This window comes from Mus caroli, unplaced genomic scaffold, assembly GCF_978045245.1.
Source record: "Mus caroli unplaced genomic scaffold, Mus_caroli_1 scaffold_1, whole genome shotgun sequence".
NCBI classification, from domain to species: Eukaryota; Metazoa; Chordata; class Mammalia; order Rodentia; family Muridae; genus Mus; species Mus caroli.
In genome coordinates, this window is record NW_028227256.1 from 151,393,259 (window position 1) to 151,412,679 (window position 19,421).

The window sequence follows — 19,421 nt, forward strand, 5'->3', positions numbered from 1 at the left end:
ATAACGGGCCATCTTATTCTAGTAAAAACTTTAGTACATTCTGTAAAGAATTCGGTATCAAACATAAAACTGGAATTCCTTACAACCCCATGGGACAAGGAATAGTTGAACGTGCTCATAGCACCTTAAAAAATTGGCTTTTTAAAACAAAAGAGGGGCATCTATATCCCCCAAGGTCACCAAAGGCTCACCTTGCCTTTACCTTATTTGTCCTAAACTTTTTGCAAACTGACATTAAAGGTCAGTCTGCAGCGGAACGCCACTGGCACCCAGTTACTTCTAATTCTTATGCATTGGCAAAATGGAAGGACCCCCTGACTAATAAATGGAAGGGTCCAGATCCAGTCCTAATTTGGGGAAGAGGGTCGGTTTGTGTTTTTTCACGAGATGAAGATGAAGCACGGTGGCTACCAGAGAGATTAATTCGTCAGGTAAACACAGATTCTGTCTCTCCTCGTAAGTATCAATCTACAAACTAAATTTCCTCTTGAGCTGGGAGTGGAAGCTCTCAAAAAACACTGTTTCCTCTGAGCCAATTCCCCTACAAAAGGCCGGAGATAAACTTTAGCTTTACAATTTGCATCTAAATAAAGTACCTTGACTTCTCCAAACAGAAAATTTACATTACTACACTCTAATTGTTTAGTATTCTTCCTTCTCTCGAGCAGGTCAATCTACATTCTCCGGTTCTCCGCCCCTAAGAGCAAACAGGTGGTTCTGCTAATCTCCCCTCCAGGGACATCCCAGCATGTGGCTTTTCAGTCTAAGATAAGATTTAGATTTACCAGGAGAGCTAGGGAAGTAGAAATTTCATATATATTTACAAAGATTAGTTCTTATTTTGATAGATATAGGCTTAGTCCCTTAACTGGCCTCTGGCTTTTCACCCTTGCTGTTACTGCAAGGTGTCCTTAGTTCCTCAGGCTACTGGGAATAACAGAGATGAAGAGGAAAGACCTTCAGCTCCTATTTTAACCAAAATTAACGGTGTTAATACTGACATAATTCTTGTCTAGGCCTTGCTAAATCTGAGGTTGACAAGTCTCACATAGAGGCCTCGCAATAACTCAGAATTGCGATACTGATTCATAATCATATGAATACGGTATGGGTACCGCTTGGCGCAGGAGATCACTGCGGAGGGAAGGTCCAATTTGACCGTTTCTGAGTTCCCTGTGCGACACACCTGATTTGAAAGAGGTTGGTATCCGACTCCAGCTAAACACTAAAAATACTTACGGCTCTGCCTCCCCTCCCCAAAAGATACCAAGAGCCACAGATGTGAGTTGTTACAATACTCACGGGAGGAATCAGGTTAATGTCCACCCAAGTCAAGGTTAAAGGCCCACTCATCTACGGATGAGAAAATCTTTTGATCACCTCTGTTAAGCATTGCCTATTTAAACTTAATTAACAGGGGGGAGAGAGATTGGAGACCTTGCTGTTGTAAGAGCAAGCCCTTCACTGCCTCCCACCCAAAAAATAAAAAAGCCAATTGGCCTTGTACTAGGAGCCAGCCAGTCTTAATCGCTTCTCACTGTTTCCCCTGCCTGTCACCCAAAATTGTGGATAATTATCAGTTCAGTGTTATTCTAAAATTGTTTAGCTAAACTCAGCCAGGGTTCCAACGCCCTACTTAAAAGGCAAACAGGTAGCTACCTATTCAGCACTAATTAGCATTATAAAGTCAGAGCCTACAGCCTTAGCCAGATACAGTTTACCATTAGAATAGTTAAGAAATCCCACGGAAATAGGTTTTTTCTTTAGCCCTAGGAACTTAGGCAGAACTATTGAACATAGATAATCTTTCTGCCACAGGCCACCCCTTTTTTATTTTTATTTTTGTTATCTAATGGGGGGAAATGTGGTCTCCCTTCCCCCCAGCTTGGAACCTGCCTGCTCTAGGGTGGAGCTACCGGCTCATTCGTCCTGCCACGCCCACTGCTGGAACCTGACCTTGCTGCCTGGAGGCACACACGTGTTCGTCCTGCTACTGGACCCTGAGTTACTTGGCGGGAAATTGGGTTCCCTCCCCCTTCCTTTATAAACTGAGTGTTTGGAAATATTAAATTGAGCCTCGATCAGAACTTGTTGTCCTGGCTTCATTCTTTTCTTCCGCCCTATCTAGTTACCTCTCTTTGCAGGGAACTGCCATTCTCAGTTGAACCGTTCGTGTTGTGGACCGCGGGCGGGCCGCAACAGTCTAATGAGTTCCCACTAGAGCTACCCATTAAACTCAACCAAATGCATTCTAAGGTTTATCTAGCCCTTATCTTTACATTTTCCAAATCCTTCTTTCAAACAATTTCAAGTGCTTCTTTCCACATGGGAAGGCAGTTACAGAAAAGACCCCATTTCTGGTACAAATTTTATGTATACTTTATGTATAGTTATACTTTTTACCTATTTGACAAATACCGGAGGAGAAAGGGTTTAAAGGAAGCAAGATTTACTTTTGGCCCATGGTTTTAGTCTGTGAGCATCTGGCTCCCTTGTATCTGGGCCATTGTGAAGCAGGATGTAAAGATATGGAGAATGGAGAGTGGCTGTTTAATTATGGCAGCAGAGAGCAGAGAAGAGAAAGGAGACCAGGACAAAGGACAAAGGTACCATGCCATCAGTGACTTCTTCCAGCTAGGCACCACTTTCCAGAGTATCCAACTCCTAAAATAGATTCACTGGGCACCAAGTCTTAGCATAGAGGGGAGGGGGACGGGAGGGGGAGAGAGGGAGAGGGGGGGGAGAAAGGGAGAGGGAGAGGAGGGAGAGGAGAGAGGAAGAGGGAGAGGAGGGAGAGGAGGGAGAGGGGGAGAGGGGGGAGGGGGAGGGAGAGGGGGAGGGGGAGAGGGAGAGGGGGAGAGGGGAGAGGGGAGAGGGGGGAGAGGGGGGAGGAGAGGGGGAGGGGGAGAGGGGAGAGGGGGAGGGGGGAGAGGGAGAGGGACAGGGAGAGGGGGAGGGGGAGAGGGAGAGGGAACCTTTTTAGTTGAGGAACTGAGGAAAGGCCAAACTGCTCTGAAGAGATCAGAGTTTATGGTTACTCTGGATACAACAGAAATGAGCTGCGCAGCTTATCTTCTGCTTGTCTGACAGAACCATGGCCAATTCTTTTCCATCCTGTCCTTTCTCCTAGAAAGCTGACCGACTCTCTAGCACATCATGAAGCTACCTGATCCTCTTGCTTATGACAGGCCTTGGACAGTAAGGAGCCCCCAAAGAAACCTAGAAGTAGTGGACCAAGGAGGGGGTTCTCATGGGACTGCCTTGTCCTGTCACCATGATACCATCTGCGATGTTTTCACAGGACACCACTGCATTGCTGCAACGCTGGTGGGAAAACAGTAAAACCCAGACAGAAAGCCCTGGCAGGTCTGTGTGTTCGAAGTGTGAAATCAGGTCTCTAAGGAAGACTCAGCAGTACATTGTCTTGGTTTCTGGAAGCTGTTATCCTGGCTTGTAGACCCATCACTCCGGTTTCTACCTCCGTCTCTGGCTTGTATTATTGTCTCTGTGTCTTTGTACTTTAAATCCCCCTCTGTATTTTTTTTGAGAACCACTAGATTCATGACTTACGTGAGACCCAGGATGATCTCATTCTGAGACTCAACTAGACATGAAAGGGGGCTTTAAAGAAAAGACACTTATACAATGGCTGGGTTTTAGAACTTGTGGGTTTGAGAGCCACCATTCAACCTGCTACATCACGCTGTAGAAATTTTCAATCCCAATCCAGGGTTTCTATCCTGCCTTTGACCACTTGGTTCCTGGATAGGAGACACACACAGCCTTTATATTTACAACACACAGAGCGGGCAGACATCTACCCTCTATGTTATTAGAGTGTCATCTCCCAGAGATAACTCTGTTATTACTTACTATGTTTATCTGGGCTGCTCGCAACTCCAATTGGCCAGCCCTTAGGGCCACATTTTCATGGCCTCACCTAACCCATGTCAGCTTCTCCTTCCTCCTTCACCTTCTTTTCTCTCCCTCATGGTTCTCCTCTGGCCCCTCCACCATCCCCAGGCCCAGGAACCCTAAAACCCACTTACATCTCTCTGCCCAGCTATTGGCAGCATCTTTATTCAGCAATCAGAAATAACTAGGGACAAGGTTATATATCGTCACATGGGTCTGTCCCTGGGGCAACCAGGTCTTGAGGAAACAACATTAGCATTAGAGGGATGGAGAGATGGCTCGTCGATTAAGAGCACTGGCTGTTCTTCCAGAGGTCCGGAGTTCAATTCCCAGCAACCACATGGTGGCTCACAACCATCTGTAATGGGATCTGATGCCCTCTTCTGGTGTGTCTGAAGACAGCTATAGTGTACTCATATAAATAAATAAATCTTTTTTAAAATAATAGCATTAGAATATAAGCAGCATGAGGCCAACCAATGACATTATCATCCTCACACATGTACAGAATTTCTCCCCTCTTGTGTTCTATGTCCCATGAGGCCTACAGGCAGCAGCAGCTCTATCTGCGACTCAGTGGTCCCTTGCCTCAGTACCCCTACATCTATGTAAGAAGTATTTATCAAATACTCTCCATGTGTTTCCATGTGTTCCCCTCTGTGCCCCCTCCCTGAAACAGCAGTGCAGAAATTGCTCAGAAGACAAGAGCCTTAAACAAGACTCACCAGTAGCTGTCAGGAAAAGTGCCTTTTACAGCTAAATTTCACAAAGGTGAACTCACAATGGAAGCTCATTTGTAAACATGGTTAAATAAATTAAATCTTCCACGTTCTATCAAAATGCCCAAGGAATTAGAAAATCTATTAAAAAATCCTTAGGAGTTATTTTCTGAGTAGTATTTCAAGAATGGACAATATGATGGAGAAACAAAAGATATACATTATATCGCAAGCTATGGCAATGGATAGAGAATTGGATGGCACAGCCGGTGTGGTTCTAAGATGACCTGTAAGGCTCTTCCTCAGAAGACACACTTCGTATAACCCTTCCTCTTGAGTGTGGGAAGATAGATGAAATGGAGCATAACTTTTGTTCATTTTTTTTAATGAAGGAGGGTTGGGGTAGGGTCTCAAATATCCAAGTGGGTCTCAAACTTGCTATGTAGTTAAGGATGGCCTTGAATTTCAATTCTCCTGCCTCTGTCCCTCCAAGAGCTGGGACTGGAGGGACATAGCATCACACCAGATTTCTTTGGTTCTGATCATCAAAGCAGCGCAGTGCAAGCACTTTACCAATGAATCTACACTCCATGCCCAGGGGACGTCACCCTTATAAACGGTCACTAATCCGTTGACTCTGCATTCATGAGCCATTCCTGGGGTGGTTCAGACTTTGTCACTGGGAGGTTAGAAGACATAACCTGTGTACCTTCTTCCAGAAATACCACTCCATGGGAGGGTCAGAGAAGCTTTGGCAGACAGAAGGCTGTAGTTCCCTCACAGAATTTAAAGTTTAGGGTTCCCAAGTTGAAGAATTCAGACTCCTGGAAAGGTCCCTGGCCTCTGAAGTGGTGCTGGAGCAGGCAGCCAAAGATCAGGACTAGAAGTATAAGTTTACACATTCTACAACGGTAGTTTAGGAAGAACTAGATTTGGCTGGTTAAAAGATGTGCCATACCTGATTTAAAACAAAACAAAACAAAACAAAACTCCAGAGTGTCATCATGACAACAGGGCTAGGCTTTGTTATGTTGGGATTGTGTCATTAATCCATATTCCTATTACCAACACGGTGACTGAGTACTTTTTAGAACAGCTTGTTTCAGTTTGGGGACTGAGAGGCTGATAAAATTATGGAATACACATTTACTACTTGTTTTGTGATTTAAAGATTTTTTTAAAAGGCAATTTTAAAATTGAATTAAAAAAAGAAGAAAGCCAAGCTGGGTGTGGTGGCGCACCCCTTTAATTCTAGCACTCGGGAGGCAGAGGCAGGCGGATTTCTGAGTTCAAGGCCAGCTTGGTCTACAAAGTGAGTTCCAGGACAGCCAGGGCTATACAGAGAAACCCTGTCTTGAAACCCGCCCCTCCCGCCCCAAATTTGAATTCTATGGCATAGAGACTGTCTAGGTAGTGTTACAGGTATTCACATGTGTATAACTGTATTGTGCTTTCAGCTAAATTGCAAGCTCTGAGGGTAAGAACTAGATCACCCAGTTCTTTACATGTCCTCACACACAGCAGGACTCTGGATGCAGGACTCTGACTTGGGGGATTCTCAGGAAGTGGAGACCCTCTGGTAGGCCCTGCCAGAGCCTTACAAATACAGAAGCAGATGCTCACAGCCAACCATTCCACTGAGTGTGCAGTCCCCAATAGAGGAGTTAGAGAAAGGACCAAAGGAGCTGAAGGCATTTGCAACCCCATAGGAAGAACAACAATATCAACCAACCAGACCCCACAGAGCTCCCAGGGACTAAGTCATCAACAAAGGAGTACACATGGCTCCAGCTGCATATGTAGCAGAGGATGGCCTTGTCATGCATCAATGGGAGGAGAGATCCTTGGTCCTATGAAGGCTTGATGGATGCCCATTGTAGGGGAATCAAGGGCGAGGAGGTGGGAGTGGGTGGGTGGGTAGAAGAACATAAAAGCAGGGGGAGGGAGCATGGGATAGGGGGTTTCCAAGGGGAGACCTGGAAAGGGGAAAACATTTGAAATATAAATTAAAAAAATCCAATTTAAAAAAAAAAAAAGAGTTGGGTCCGGGTGAGCCTCAGTGTGGAACAGCTAGAATGATAGACATTTGTAGGTTTCTGTGGTTAAGCCAAGTGGTCCCCAGCTGAACAAGTTTTCAGGTACTCTGTGTTCCCAGACTGTGGAGCTGTCTGGAAGCCCTGCTAATCATTCACCACTCTTGGCTTCCTTCGACTACTGTGGGAAGGTCGGGTTTGGGAAGGACCAGTCCTATCTTTGAAGTCCTGGGATCAGGATGCTCATGTGTTAATAAGCAATATGTGTTCTTTGATGTTGGGCCAAAATGGGGACTCTGATCACCCCAGATGGGAGCTCCAGAGGGGCAAGCCTGTGCTGCATACATGCTGGTTCCAGCCTCTCGTTGCTGTGGGGTGAGGGCTGCTGTTCATCTTCCTCTGACCACTGATGCTCATCTCCCAGCAGTCAGGCACAGCTGGAGAGACAGATGAATGCAGGAAGGGAGTAAGAACTGAAGCTCCCATCTTACCACAGCCCTGGCAGATGAGAGGCAGCATTAAAGACCAACATGGAGCTCAGCTGGTAAAGTGCTTGCCTAACATTTATGAAGCCCAGGGTTTGCTCTCCAGCCACCACATAAACCTGGCATGGTGGTGCATGCCTGCCATCCCAGCACACGGGAGGGAACCAGACGGATTGTTTAATAATAATCAAATTGGTTATACTTGGAGTTTGAGGCAAGCCTGGGTGAGCTACATGGGAGCCTATCCACACAGGCCTTACTTAGCCTGGTCTTAATAGTACTCAGAGCAAGAGTTCTGTGCTGCTTCTAGGGTGAACACACGAACGGAAGACAGCCAAGGAGTGCCCTTCCCTGGTTAATTTCAGATGTGTCACTATTGATTTTCCCTTTGAACGGCCTCCTGCTAAGCATTCAGTTCTAGTTCTGCTTTGCTTGGTATCTTGATAATTCACCACAAGGAGAAATTACTGCTCACCTCTACATAGCAGCACCTGTACATTCCTTCTTACTTCCACTTTACAGAAAATGAAATCCAATTTACCTCCTCTCCCTCCTCCCCCTTCCCCTTCCTCCTCTTCCCCCTCCTCCCCTCACCCCCTCCTCCTCTCCCTCCTCCTCCATCTCCACCACCACCACCACCACCACCACCACCACCACCTCCTCTACCACCACCTTTTCCATCTTGGCACTTGGAAGGCAGAGACAAGCAGCTCTATGAGTTCAAGGCTAGCCTGGTCTACATATTGAGTTCCAGGCTAGCCAGAGCTACATAGTAGGACCCTGTCAGATATATAAGAGAGAGCTAATAGTAGAATTCCAACTTCCAGATAAATATACAAATTCATTTCTGCTTGCTTGTCACCTCATTGGTGACAATAGTCACAAAGGTGGTATGCAGGTGATTTTTATTTTTTGAAAGGAAAGTAAGTAAAAGTTTATTTAGAAGAAATTATTCGGGCTGGGGAGATGGCTCAGCAGTTAAGAGCCCTAACTGCTCTTCCAGAGGTCCTGAGTTCAATTCCCAGCAATCACATGGTGGCTCACAACCATCTGTAATGGGATCTGATGCCCTTTTCTGGTGCTTCTGAAGACAGCGACAGTGTACTCGTATACATAAGTAAATAAATCTTTTTTAAAAAAGAAAGGAAAAAAAGAAAGAAAGAAAAGAAAAGAAATCATTCCTTGTAATCAGGAGGAGAGCTGAAATCATCTATGGGTGATTTGCAGTGTTCCTTTTGCTTATAGAGTTTCCTGGATTTTCCTACAGTGACGGCACACTAAGCAATTTTAAATTCAAATAAAGTAGGTTCATTCAGAAGGCAGAATGAAGCTTTATTTTCCCCATTTGTCTTCACACTCATTTCCCCAGCGTACCAAATTTCTCAGCAGCCAGAAGCAATCTGAATTACTGCCATCTTTAAGGGCAGAGGGAGATGTTTCATTTTTCTGACTTTAAGCCACCTTGAGAAAGAACAGATTACAGAGGCCCTGTCTTGCAATGGCTTGTTTTAGGATGCTTTTTCTCAACAGTGGATAGACTGACAGCCCCTAGTCAGTTTTAAATCACAAGATCAAATAATGATACCTACAGTGCACTTGGTAGCTCTGATGGTCTATGCATGCGCACGTGTATGTGTGTGTGTGTGTGTGTGTGTGTGTGTGTGTGTGTGTTGTGCATGTGGGTATATATGTGGCTATGTGTGCACAGGTGCATGTGAATGCCATACTGGGTGTTGCTCCTTATGCACTGTCGGGAGCCATCATAGGAGAAGCTAATACCTAGCAGGTGATCTTCCTGAGATGAATCTTCCTTGGATTAAAATCCATGATGGGTTTTCGTCAGTAGGCAAGGCCCAGGAGAAATTCATCTTGGGAAAGATTCCTGCCATTAATATGTATTTCTTGTTATTATTAAATATGTAACTAGAACTAGGCATTAGCCCACCCTTTTGGTCAGATCTCTGCAGAACTACAAAGATGTACTATCTTGTAGTGATGCTATATAGTCAAATAGATAATGATTCTATAGAATTTCTGATTTGATTCAAATAATTTTAGGAGGAAAGTTTTTAGACATGGTCTTAGTTGCTTTGCTAGAAAGATGAAATAAATTTAGAATCAAGAATACAATGTGCCCACTCCTCAGAATAGTAAGTAAGGCGTCATAACAAGAAATACAATGAGCTTTCATAATTACACTAAAAAGGGAAATAAACTTGGGACAATTTTGTGTTCAAGGAGAACTATTTAAGTCCAAGGATAAAGTCACAGATGTGTACTATGATAAGGCAAGGCCATGTAAAATCTTTTGCTTTGAACTTATAATGAGTATATTATAATGAAACACTGCTTTGAACTTAATATCAACATCCTTCTGTAACTCCCATTCTAGGTAACATTTTATCTCTGAGGTAATTTTCTAAAGAACTTTTTGTCTAAAAGGTATAAAACGACCAAACGAAAGAAATAAAGTGGTTGCTTGTTGGTTGAGTCGTTTGGCTTGGAGAGCTTTGCCCCATCCGTCCGTCCATCCATCCATTCATCCATCCGTCCATCCAAATATATATGCCTGTTTGTCTGTATGTTTGTGTGTAGGATATATGTATATGTATGTAAGCATGCATGAATACTTGTGGAGTTGATTGGGACAGACAGTCGGACCCAGCCAGAGTATGGATGTATGAATGTTCGAAAGTATATGTGTCTGTACATACTTGCCTGTACAAAGCATCTTAATTATTTTCCTTTCTATCCTCCCTGGTTCACAAAGAGTTAATCAGCCAGGCCAGTGAAGGGCTTCTGACTGCCTGCCTGGTCAGAAAAAGGGGACCCAGCAATAAGTCTTGTCACTGTCCCCTGCTGTTTTATGACTAGGTGCTAACTAGTGTCTCACCTCAGAGGAGCTTAGGCAGGTTAGCTACTGCAGCTAAGCTCCTTAGACTTGAGGCTGGTAAAATGTCTTATTATTATACAGCAACCCTAAATATCTCTGAAGACCAAGTGGTACCCTGCAGATGCTCTTCCCCCTCTGCTGCCTCAAGAAGAACCAAGAACAAGAAAGAAGACCCTCTGGGGTTGGCCCTCCTGCAAGGCACCATCCTTTTCTCTCTTTCTTTTGAAGTTCTTATTTATTTGTGATAGTATTCTGCTTGCATGTACGCCTGCACACCAGAAGAGGACACCAGATCTCATTATAACAGTTTATGAGCCACCATGTGGCCACTGGGAATTGAACTCAGGACCTCTGGAAGAGCAGCCAGTGCTCTTAATCTCAGAGCCAACTCTCCAGCCCCCATCATGGTTTTTTGTTGTTGGTGGTGGTTGGTTGGTTGGCTTTTGCTTTTTTGTTTTTTTTGTTTTTTGTTTTGAGGCAGGCTTTCTTATTGTCCTTATTGTTACCACGTAGGATAGGCTGAGTGGCCATCAAGCCCTGGGATCTGCCTGCCTCTGCTTCCAAAGTATTACATGTATCATCATGCAAGCATTTTTTCATGGGTTTGGGGGACTGAACTCAGGTTCTCATGCTTGGATGGCAAGCACCTTACCAGCTGAACTGTCTCCTTAGCCCTGTGTTCTGTAGGTTAGGTTCAGTCGTGCTGCGATAGGCTTATCAGGATGTGATTCCACCAGCACATCACATTTGGATAGGGATGAGGGCCCAGGAGCCGGTGCTGTGTTGTGGGTATTAGCATCCTTCCTCCTCACCTGGGTACCATTAGCGTACAGGTGTGGCAGCCTCTGTGTTGCAGTGGCTGGTAGTGTGAAGGAAAATGGTTATGCCAAAGACTGGTGTCAGCTTGGTTCATGATCCGGTTGAATTTCCTTTTCACTCAGGACACATTCTCCCTAGGAAACTCCTATTCCACGCACCCTCTACAGTAAGTCCAGGACCATGTGTGTGCTCTGTGCCTGGACTTTGTTCTCCACAATCCCCTCTGCCTATGCTCCCTATCCTTTAACCAGTATCAGAGAGAGATGAGGCAAGTGAACTGTTTCCCCTTACACACTAAATGGCTAATTCCAGCTTGCTGGGGTCACTTTTGTCAGTGTTATTCACGTTTTAGGGACTATCTCTAATTTCTCATATTCGAATAGGTTATAGAGGCAGTGGTATTCAGAAGATACAGGTAGTGGATGTCTTCTTAAAGGGCAGACTTTGCATATTTGCGGGAGCTGATGATGGAACCTAGGGAAGGTTGCTGCCCTACTGTGTGGTGGGCCTGCAGTAGTTTCAAGATCAACTGGAAGCAGCACCTGCCTTTCGCCACATCACCGCTCAATGGAAGGCAGACTGCAGGAGAATCTAAGGGAGCTCCAGGTCTACCTGCTCATCACCCCTGGAAGTAACCTAACAGGTGAATAACAAAATGCATGGGTGACAGTGGTACCTGGCACCATACTCTGTCAGTGTGATTGGGCTGCTGTCCACTCCTGCCTTCAGACTTGGGAGAACTCCACTTGTAGCCGACCTCTGCTTGGGGCCATGTGGGGAAGGGAATTCTGGGAAACTTCATTCAAGCTTAGTTTTGCTGGCGCAGGTACACCACCACCTCCGCACTGCTGCAGGTTTGTCTCCTGGCCGTAAAGATGGTGATGGTTTGGTGGTGGTCGTCAGGAAGAGCTGGGGAAGGGTGGAAGAGGAGGAGAGGGAACTCTCTAGTCTTCAAGATATGTCTGCAACAGAAGACTAGAAAAGCCAGGTGGATGCTATTATATGTCTCTTATCTAAATGTTTCTATGTCCTATCTCAATGCTTCTATGTCTGTGCCCAGAACAAACGCATCCTTCTTTACAGCTAGACTGAACTTAGGTCTGAGAATTACCAGCAGACACTTGGGAGTACAAGTGAGCACAGGCTTTCTCTGGGTACTGCAGTAACCCAGCACACTATTTCCTTCCTACTGAGTACCAGGCAGGATGAGAGGAAGGAAACTTGAGCCGGGGACAGGCATGAGCCAAAGCCACTCAGGAGAAGCCCCCAAGAACCCACTCAGTTCCCAGTGCACCAGAGGAGAATGGGGCAATGGGGGCCACATCTCTGCCAACTGCGTGGGTTTGTCTCAAGAAACATTTCCCCTCTGTGGTGAGCAGTGGGTGAAGTGGGGTGATAAAACTAAGTGGAAGACAATTCTCAAAGCCCAGACCTTGCAGCCTGTGTATCGGAGTTTTACACCTTGTTAAGACTCATAGCTCAATGGGAGACTTTATCGGCCATATATCTCCAGGCTTGTTTCTGGTCTTCTATGGTCTGTATCAAGCAGTAATAGTCTCCAGAGCCGTGATACTCAACGACACTCTTCTATATCCTTCCTACCTTTCCAAGAATAAGGGGAAATGGGCCCGGCTGTGGAAAATAGCCCATGCAGGCTGGTTGAAGGTTGTGATTGGCTCCCTCTTGATCGTTTATGAGATCAGTTGTGTTAAAGAAGGGCTGACATTAATGACCAAAGGGGTGCCACCAAGGTTCATGTACCCCAAGGAGTGGCAGCACCTCACCATGTTCTTCCTTCTCACCCTTGATGGCTGTGTAGAAATGGTGAGCAAGAACGTGCTACGGCAGAGGTGCGTGCTCCTAGAAAGAGGGGCCACGGTCCTGGGTGTCTACGTGCTGCTCCTGCTGCTGGTGTCTCACGTTAAAGAATCATCTGGGGTGGAGCTGCAGGTTCACTCTCTCCTCATCTTGGTGGTGTTCCTGCTGATGCTGGTGTTGACGGCAGAGCTGTGGGCTCCTGAGATGTTTCACCTCTGGATGATAGAGACCTTCCTGATCCTGATAATGGGCTCGTGGCTGATTCAGGCAGCCTTCATTCTCTTTAGACCGGTCTCTGGCTTCCCGTGGGAGGATGATGACATCAGTGACATCATGTTTGTCACCACCTTCTTCTGCTGGCATGTGATGATCAACGCCTTATGCATGTTGGGAATCTATGGTGTCTCTTCCTTTTGGCACCGTTGTTACAGTCCCAGCTTGAGGCTGATGGGGTCCAAGGAAGTGCTGTATCAGGAGAGCTCTTCAGGAACCTTCTACAAGCTGCTGGAGGAGGCAGAGCAGCAGGACAAAGATGACCAGGCTCCTCTCCTTTCAAAGATCTCTCCATGTGACAGGGCCTAGAATACCTGGGCATATACGCCACCCCATCTTCCTCCTGTGGGCTCTCCTGGGCACTTGCAGTGCAACCTTTATTCCTTGGTGAAGGCAGCAGCCCTGGAGGATGGCAGTTTGCACTCCTTGTCTCTGAGCCTGCAGTTAATGCTGAGGAGAAGGGGCCCAAGAGTGATGGGACTTGAGAAGAGGGAGGGAAGAAGACTGGGGGACAGGTCCACATGCAGGCAAAGCCAGGGGGGAGAGAGTGAAACAGAATGGCGTTAAAGAGAGGAGTCTCTGCTCGAGCCCAGAATTCCGCACTCAGAGCTGTTTCTCTGAGGCACCACCGAATGCTGCTTCACCTGAGGGAATAAAGATTCCTCACAGCTCAAACCTGGCATCAGTTGTCTCATTCTGATAAAGTAGATTGATTCTTTTTTATTGTTTTGTTTTTGAGACAGGATCTCATGACATTGTCCTGGCTGGCCTGGAACTCAATATATATGTAGACCAGGCTGGCCTCAAACTCTGAGATCTGCCTTCCTCCACTTCCTGGGTGCTGGGATTAAAGGTGGATATGATGCAGGTTGAACTTATATTCTTTAGGGCTGGTGTTAGAGCTCTGCTGACAGAATGCTTGCCTAGCATGTTCATATCCCTGGGGGGTTCAATTCCCAGCACCACAGACAGCATATGTACAACCCCAGCCTCTAGACAGAGGCAGGAGAATCAAAAGGTCAAGATCATACTTGGTTGCATATTGAATCTGAGACCAGCTGGGGTAAATCCTATTTCAGAAATAAAAAGTAAAGTTTACCTTTCCTTTTTTTTTTTTTACCGTCCCCTCCCTGATCTTTAATGACAGACTTCATTTCAAATTATACATAGTCATTTAAAAGGTAATTTAATAATCACATAAATTTACATTATCCAGAATTTTTTTAGAATGTCAATGCTTGGTATGTCTACTCTAGCAAAAGCTTTCTTCACCCCCTTACACGTGTAACTTATTACACACTACCCTTGGGTTTTGTAACTTTTCCTCTTCGAATCTCAAGCCATTCTATGGTCTCTATTTTGTCTTTCAGTTGACACACAGACTGCAACCTTCTGCCACCGAGGCAGTGAGCACTCACAAGGCAGAGAGAGCTCACATGGATTTTGTTGTTCTGTTGTCATTGGGGCACTTGCAGGAACACTGCTTTCTCTTTCCCTAACCATCTGACACATCTGACTTTGTCCTGGTTTTGAAATAATTTTCCTTGGGGAGCTCTCTCTCACCAACGTGTAGGTTTCAGAAGAAGAAGGCCTTGGCTGTATCTAAGTTACACAATTCCTTGTGTGCGTTCCAACTGTGTGGCAGCTCCTGATTCCACTCATCTGGTTCCACTGCCCACCCCCACCCATCCTTCCTTCTCTTTGTGTTACACAACAGGTAAGAGGCTCTGCCAACCTCTGGGTAACCATCCGAAAGCCTGAGGTCACCTTCTCTCTCGTTTTTTCCTTGTCCTGGGGGAGAGTAAGGACACAAAATCTGTTCCTACGTTGTTTAGTCTTTTGATATTAGTGGTGGTGCTTTGGTTGAGTTGCTTAGTACTGAGGGTGAGACCCAAGCCCGCCAGCAATTGCCCGCAGAACCACATCCCGCCCCAGCTAGTATCACTGCTATGATATGTACTTCTCTAAGGAAACTGCTGTTATGCGTCCACTTGCTGGAGAAAAGAGATAAGTCAGCTATTTAAGCCTCATGTCAGCCTCAAGTCTGACAGTGTCACCCAGGCTACTGAGTGAGTGATATAACATAACATAGCAATAGGAGTATCAGCCCCTCCCTAACGGCGATGGAGAAGGAAGTTATCCCCAAGATTAAACAAGGATTCAGGGGAAGAAGAGCAGAGAGAGAACGGGTGAGGCCAGCCAGAGATCCTGGTAGAGGAAGTGGCACAGTGCAAATACCCCAGACACCCCTAAAGGACAAGTTTATGTGAGACTTTCTGCCCAACTCCCCTTCTCGTAAGAATAAAGTCTGGCGTACTCTCAGCTCTTGGCTTGCCTTATGTTTCTGGGCTCAGACCCAAGTGAGGGCTGAGGATAAGGCTTGTTTATGATCAAGCCTTTGAATCCATTTCCCCTTTATTCTTTGTCCCTAGGCTTGTCTCAGTTGATTTAGCAGAGTCCTTTTTTTTGTCCACCTTCCTTGCACACTGATGTGGGGTGAGAAGCAAGCAGAGTAGGCTGCCCATTTCTGGGCTTCTGAAGACTAATTTTATGAAAAACTTCCAGTAATCAGGCAGTGATATGAATATAATCTCTCTCAAACAGCCAGTGTAGGCGAAACACTTGGGCACTATCAATTTATCATATGTAATATGTAACAGGCGAGAAAATCTTCACACTCAAGCCTTCTGGGGAGATGGTTGAAATTCTCACAAGCCACCACTAGAGGGCACAATAGCACCATCACTCAGTCCAAGCACCTCGGTCCCCAACCCCAGCATATTAGTCTTTCAAAAACCAGTTTAAAAAGAAGAAATGGGGGAGGAGAGAGAAAGCGCAGAAGCAGGCTAAATGTTGCCCAAGAATCCAAAATACATACCATAGGGCTGTGTGTTTCCAGTTAAAAATTGACAAATATGAGATAAACAGGGATCTAAACCAGCTAATGGGGTCAGGGGTGAGGGATAAAAGGCTCTGTGCAGGCCCAGCTGTGGACTCCTTTGAGAAAAGTAACCAACTGAAGGACGTGTTTCAATTCAGTTTTTACATCACAGGCCAACTTTCCTGAACTTTCAAGTGGGCTTCAGTAAAGTTTAAACCATCTAGCAGCTATATAACTAACAAAAACAGAGCTGCATGTACTCTGGGAAATAAAAGCAAAATGTCTGGACCAGAGAGATGGTTCCGTGGGTTAAGGCACCAGCCACTGTGCAAACCTGGCAGTTTTCATGGTGGGAGGAGAGAACTGACTCCTGAAAGTTGTCCCCTGACTTCCACACAGGCGGGGGGCATGTGTGCCCCTTCATTACACACATGGTAAATGAATTGAGTTAGTGTCAGATTATTGTAAGTGAAAACTTGCTCAAAATTCCATGTCTCTCTAAATACGATGGTGGTGTGATGGTGGTGGCACACGCCTTTAATCCCAGCACTCAGGAGGCAGAGGCAGGCAGAGCTCTGAGTCTGAGACCAGCCTGGTCTACAGAGCAAGTTCTAGGTCAGCCAGGGCTACATGGAGAAATCCCATTTCTGGAAATAAAATAAATAAATAAATAAATAAATAAATAAATAAATAAATAAATAAAGGGTGGGCTGGGGATATAGCTCAGCAATAGATTGCTTGTCTAGCCTGTCCCAGAAACAAGTAGGAAAGACAGACATGGGGGTTGAACTCTAGAATTGTGATTGTGACTTCCATAGTCTCAGTAGGACCCCTGCTTCCCCACGCTGTGACAGATGAACTTGGTTCTCCCCAAACCCTTCATGTGACTTCCTAGCAGAGGCAAGCTTTGAGATAGAGTCCAAACAGACCCAAACCTTCCACTAATATGCAGGTTGAGAAATGGGGTGCTCTCTCTCTCTCTGTGAGTGTCTTCACTGAACATTGGTCAAACTCAGATCAGGTGAAAGACAGTTGACACCCCAACTTTGAATTTCTTCTCTTAAACTGAAGAGTATCAAGTGATTAAGCTATGTAAAGAAAACTCCCTCTCGTGACCAGTCTTAGGTTATCGAATTCAAGGACAAGCTGGTCTTACCTTCTTTCATTGTGCGGAGTGAAGTTTGAGAGGCTGATTTAATACAACTTTGCCCTGTAAATACACTTTACAGGGTCCAGGAATGCTACCGACTTCCAGTGATCTTTCTCCTTTTTGGGGGGTGGGCGGGGCGGGTGCTTGGCTTAACATTTGCTATGCTCTATTCTTTTGGTCAGATCTAATTTGGGTTTATAAAAAACCAAACAAGTTACCTTCTGGGCTGGGTTTTTGGGTGACTGCAACTTGAGTCCACACTGTGCCTCTTCAGCTTAAAGTTTTCACAGATTGCCTGCTGACATCAGCCACACAGGCAGCAAACTCCACTCCCAGCAGCTACAGTCTAAGATTTGGGTTCAGTGGAACTATATCCTAAACTTTGCATCACGGGTACAAGGTAATCGCACAGCTGTCCTCTTATGACACTAGGTTAGGAGCTTTAGAGCTTCAGAGAAAGAATGTATAAGAATGCAGGAAAGCCTACTCAAGCCATCAGTCTAGCCAGCCGAGCACCGCTGATGAACATGCTTCGTTCTGGGCTATCTCTGCAAATTTGGTCCAAGCTCTTTCCTAGCAATATTGCTCTCCCAATCCACCCACCCTGAGGACAGAGGAACTCAATTCAGTGAGAAACTCAACTTCAAAGCACTTGCCATCAGACCCCCATTAACCTTGGTACTGTGTGGGCCTGGGCTGAAGGTTCACGGGTTCAATCGTCTTGCCGCCTTTACGGGGGGGGGGGGGGGAGGAGGGGGCAGAAAATGGATTCGGTGGCAATTTAGGGGAGAATAAAGGACAGACATAGCAAAGTCAAAGTGGAGGAACAGGCTGTTCTTTTAATTCCTCTAAGAGTACAGGTGGCTTTTCAGAGGGCAAAGCAGCTAAGGGACTCTTCTTCCATGGTATACTCAAAGCTCCCCAGTCCAGTCCTTGAACTTGTCTGGGTCCTGCTTTGGCTGGTTTAAACACATGTGGGGCAGACCAAGGGGGCAAAGCTGCCTGTTTACCCCTGAAAGTCAGTGGTCACATGAGATGTTCCTGGTCACATGAAAGGATCAAAGCAAATCCGCTTCTATTCTTGGAAACATAGCAAATGTTCTCTTGATGCTGCCGCTGATGGTGCTGTGGGGTCAATACGTGTTTATTGAACAGTCTGGACACTATTCGAGGGCTACGGGAGAATAAGCAGCCAAGGAGGTTAACATGTCTAGGAAAGGAAGCAGGCACTCACATGGCAGAAACGCAAGAAACCCACGGAAAACAGCACACGTGCTCTGGAATATTGTCCTTTCTATCGTGTTCACTGCTCCCACCTTGGAGCCTGGTGAGGAGTGCTGAAAGCTGCCCTGGCTGATGGCCGGCGGCTGCCATCTGGAATTCACTATCTCCTAACATAAGAGCAACATCTCTCCCTTCTGATGATTCCTTTTCTAACCACCTAAGCTGAAGAGTTAAAAGAAGAAATGGGAAGACAGCCGAGCCCACTGCTGCTGGGTCTACACCTTACTTCTTTAAGTAATGGCGCAGCTCACTACGGAGGCGGAAAGCTGCATCAGCAGAGTGGGCACGGGGCAGGAGTGGGGGGTGCAGTGCCAGTGCCACAGCTCTGCTGGTGGGTCCTCTCTTCAAAAGAATGAGGGTCCCGGAGTTCATCTCCAGCAACCATGTAAAAAGTCATCTGCAATGCAGGTAACTTATTCAAGCTGTGCAGAGGCAGATCCAGAAAGACCCCTGGGAATCACGGGGCAACCCGTCTAGTTAAGTTGCTAAGTTACAAGTTCAGAGACAGACCCTGTCTCAAAAAAAAAAAAAAAAAAAAGTAGAGGGTGATAGAAGACACCTAAAGTCATCCTCTCACCTCTCCATGTATGGATGCAGTGTGTAACACACACACACACATACACACACACACGTGCATGTGCACATACATGCATGCACACACAGAATAATCATGGAAAGAAACGACTCAGTCTCTTCAGATTATATTGGCCTATGAGATGACATTGTCTTCCTAACCCTCTTCATGTTCCAGGTCCCATTGTCATCCCTGCTACAAATGCTAAGACAGAGTTTGTGTGGCTACTAATTTGGCTACTACTCAAAGTGTACTTGGGTTTGCCTGATGTGAAGCCCGGCTGTTGAACAACCTCATGGTAAAACGCTTCACATAGCAGCACTGAATAGGACACAGAATTTGCAAGGTGCCTTTCTGGTCCAAAGACTACTCGAACCGCCACCTGAGGTGCATGCAGCTTCTATGAGCCACTGTGTCAGACACACTTAGGGGAGATTGACAGAGGTTGACCTAACAGGCCGAGCTATGCGTGTGTGGTCACAGGCAACCTTTCTTTTTCATATTTGTGGTGCAAGACATACATAAGCAGAAGCACAAACTTCATCCCTTCCTCTTCCAAAGGCACTGAGAGCGTGGG

The 19,421-nt window shown here is 45.9% G+C and overlaps 1 protein-coding gene across 1 annotated transcript; it reads left to right on the top strand.

The window, feature by feature from the left end:
* The first annotated feature begins 12,346 nt into the window (after nt 1-12,346).
* Nucleotides 12,347-13,635, top strand: LOC110288586 (transmembrane epididymal protein 1A). Its single transcript, XM_021155146.2, has one exon. It carries the CDS (start codon nt 12,347-12,349, stop codon nt 13,262-13,264), a length of 918 nt encoding a protein of 305 aa, XP_021010805.1. The 3' UTR covers nt 13,265-13,635.
* Nucleotides 13,636-19,421: the final 5,786 nt, after the last annotated feature.

Excerpts from the sequence above, each read along its gene's own strand:
- LOC110288586 (XM_021155146.2), top strand. The coding sequence starts at position 12,347 with ATGGGAGACTTTATCGGCCATATATCTCCAGGCTTGTTTCTGGTCTTC.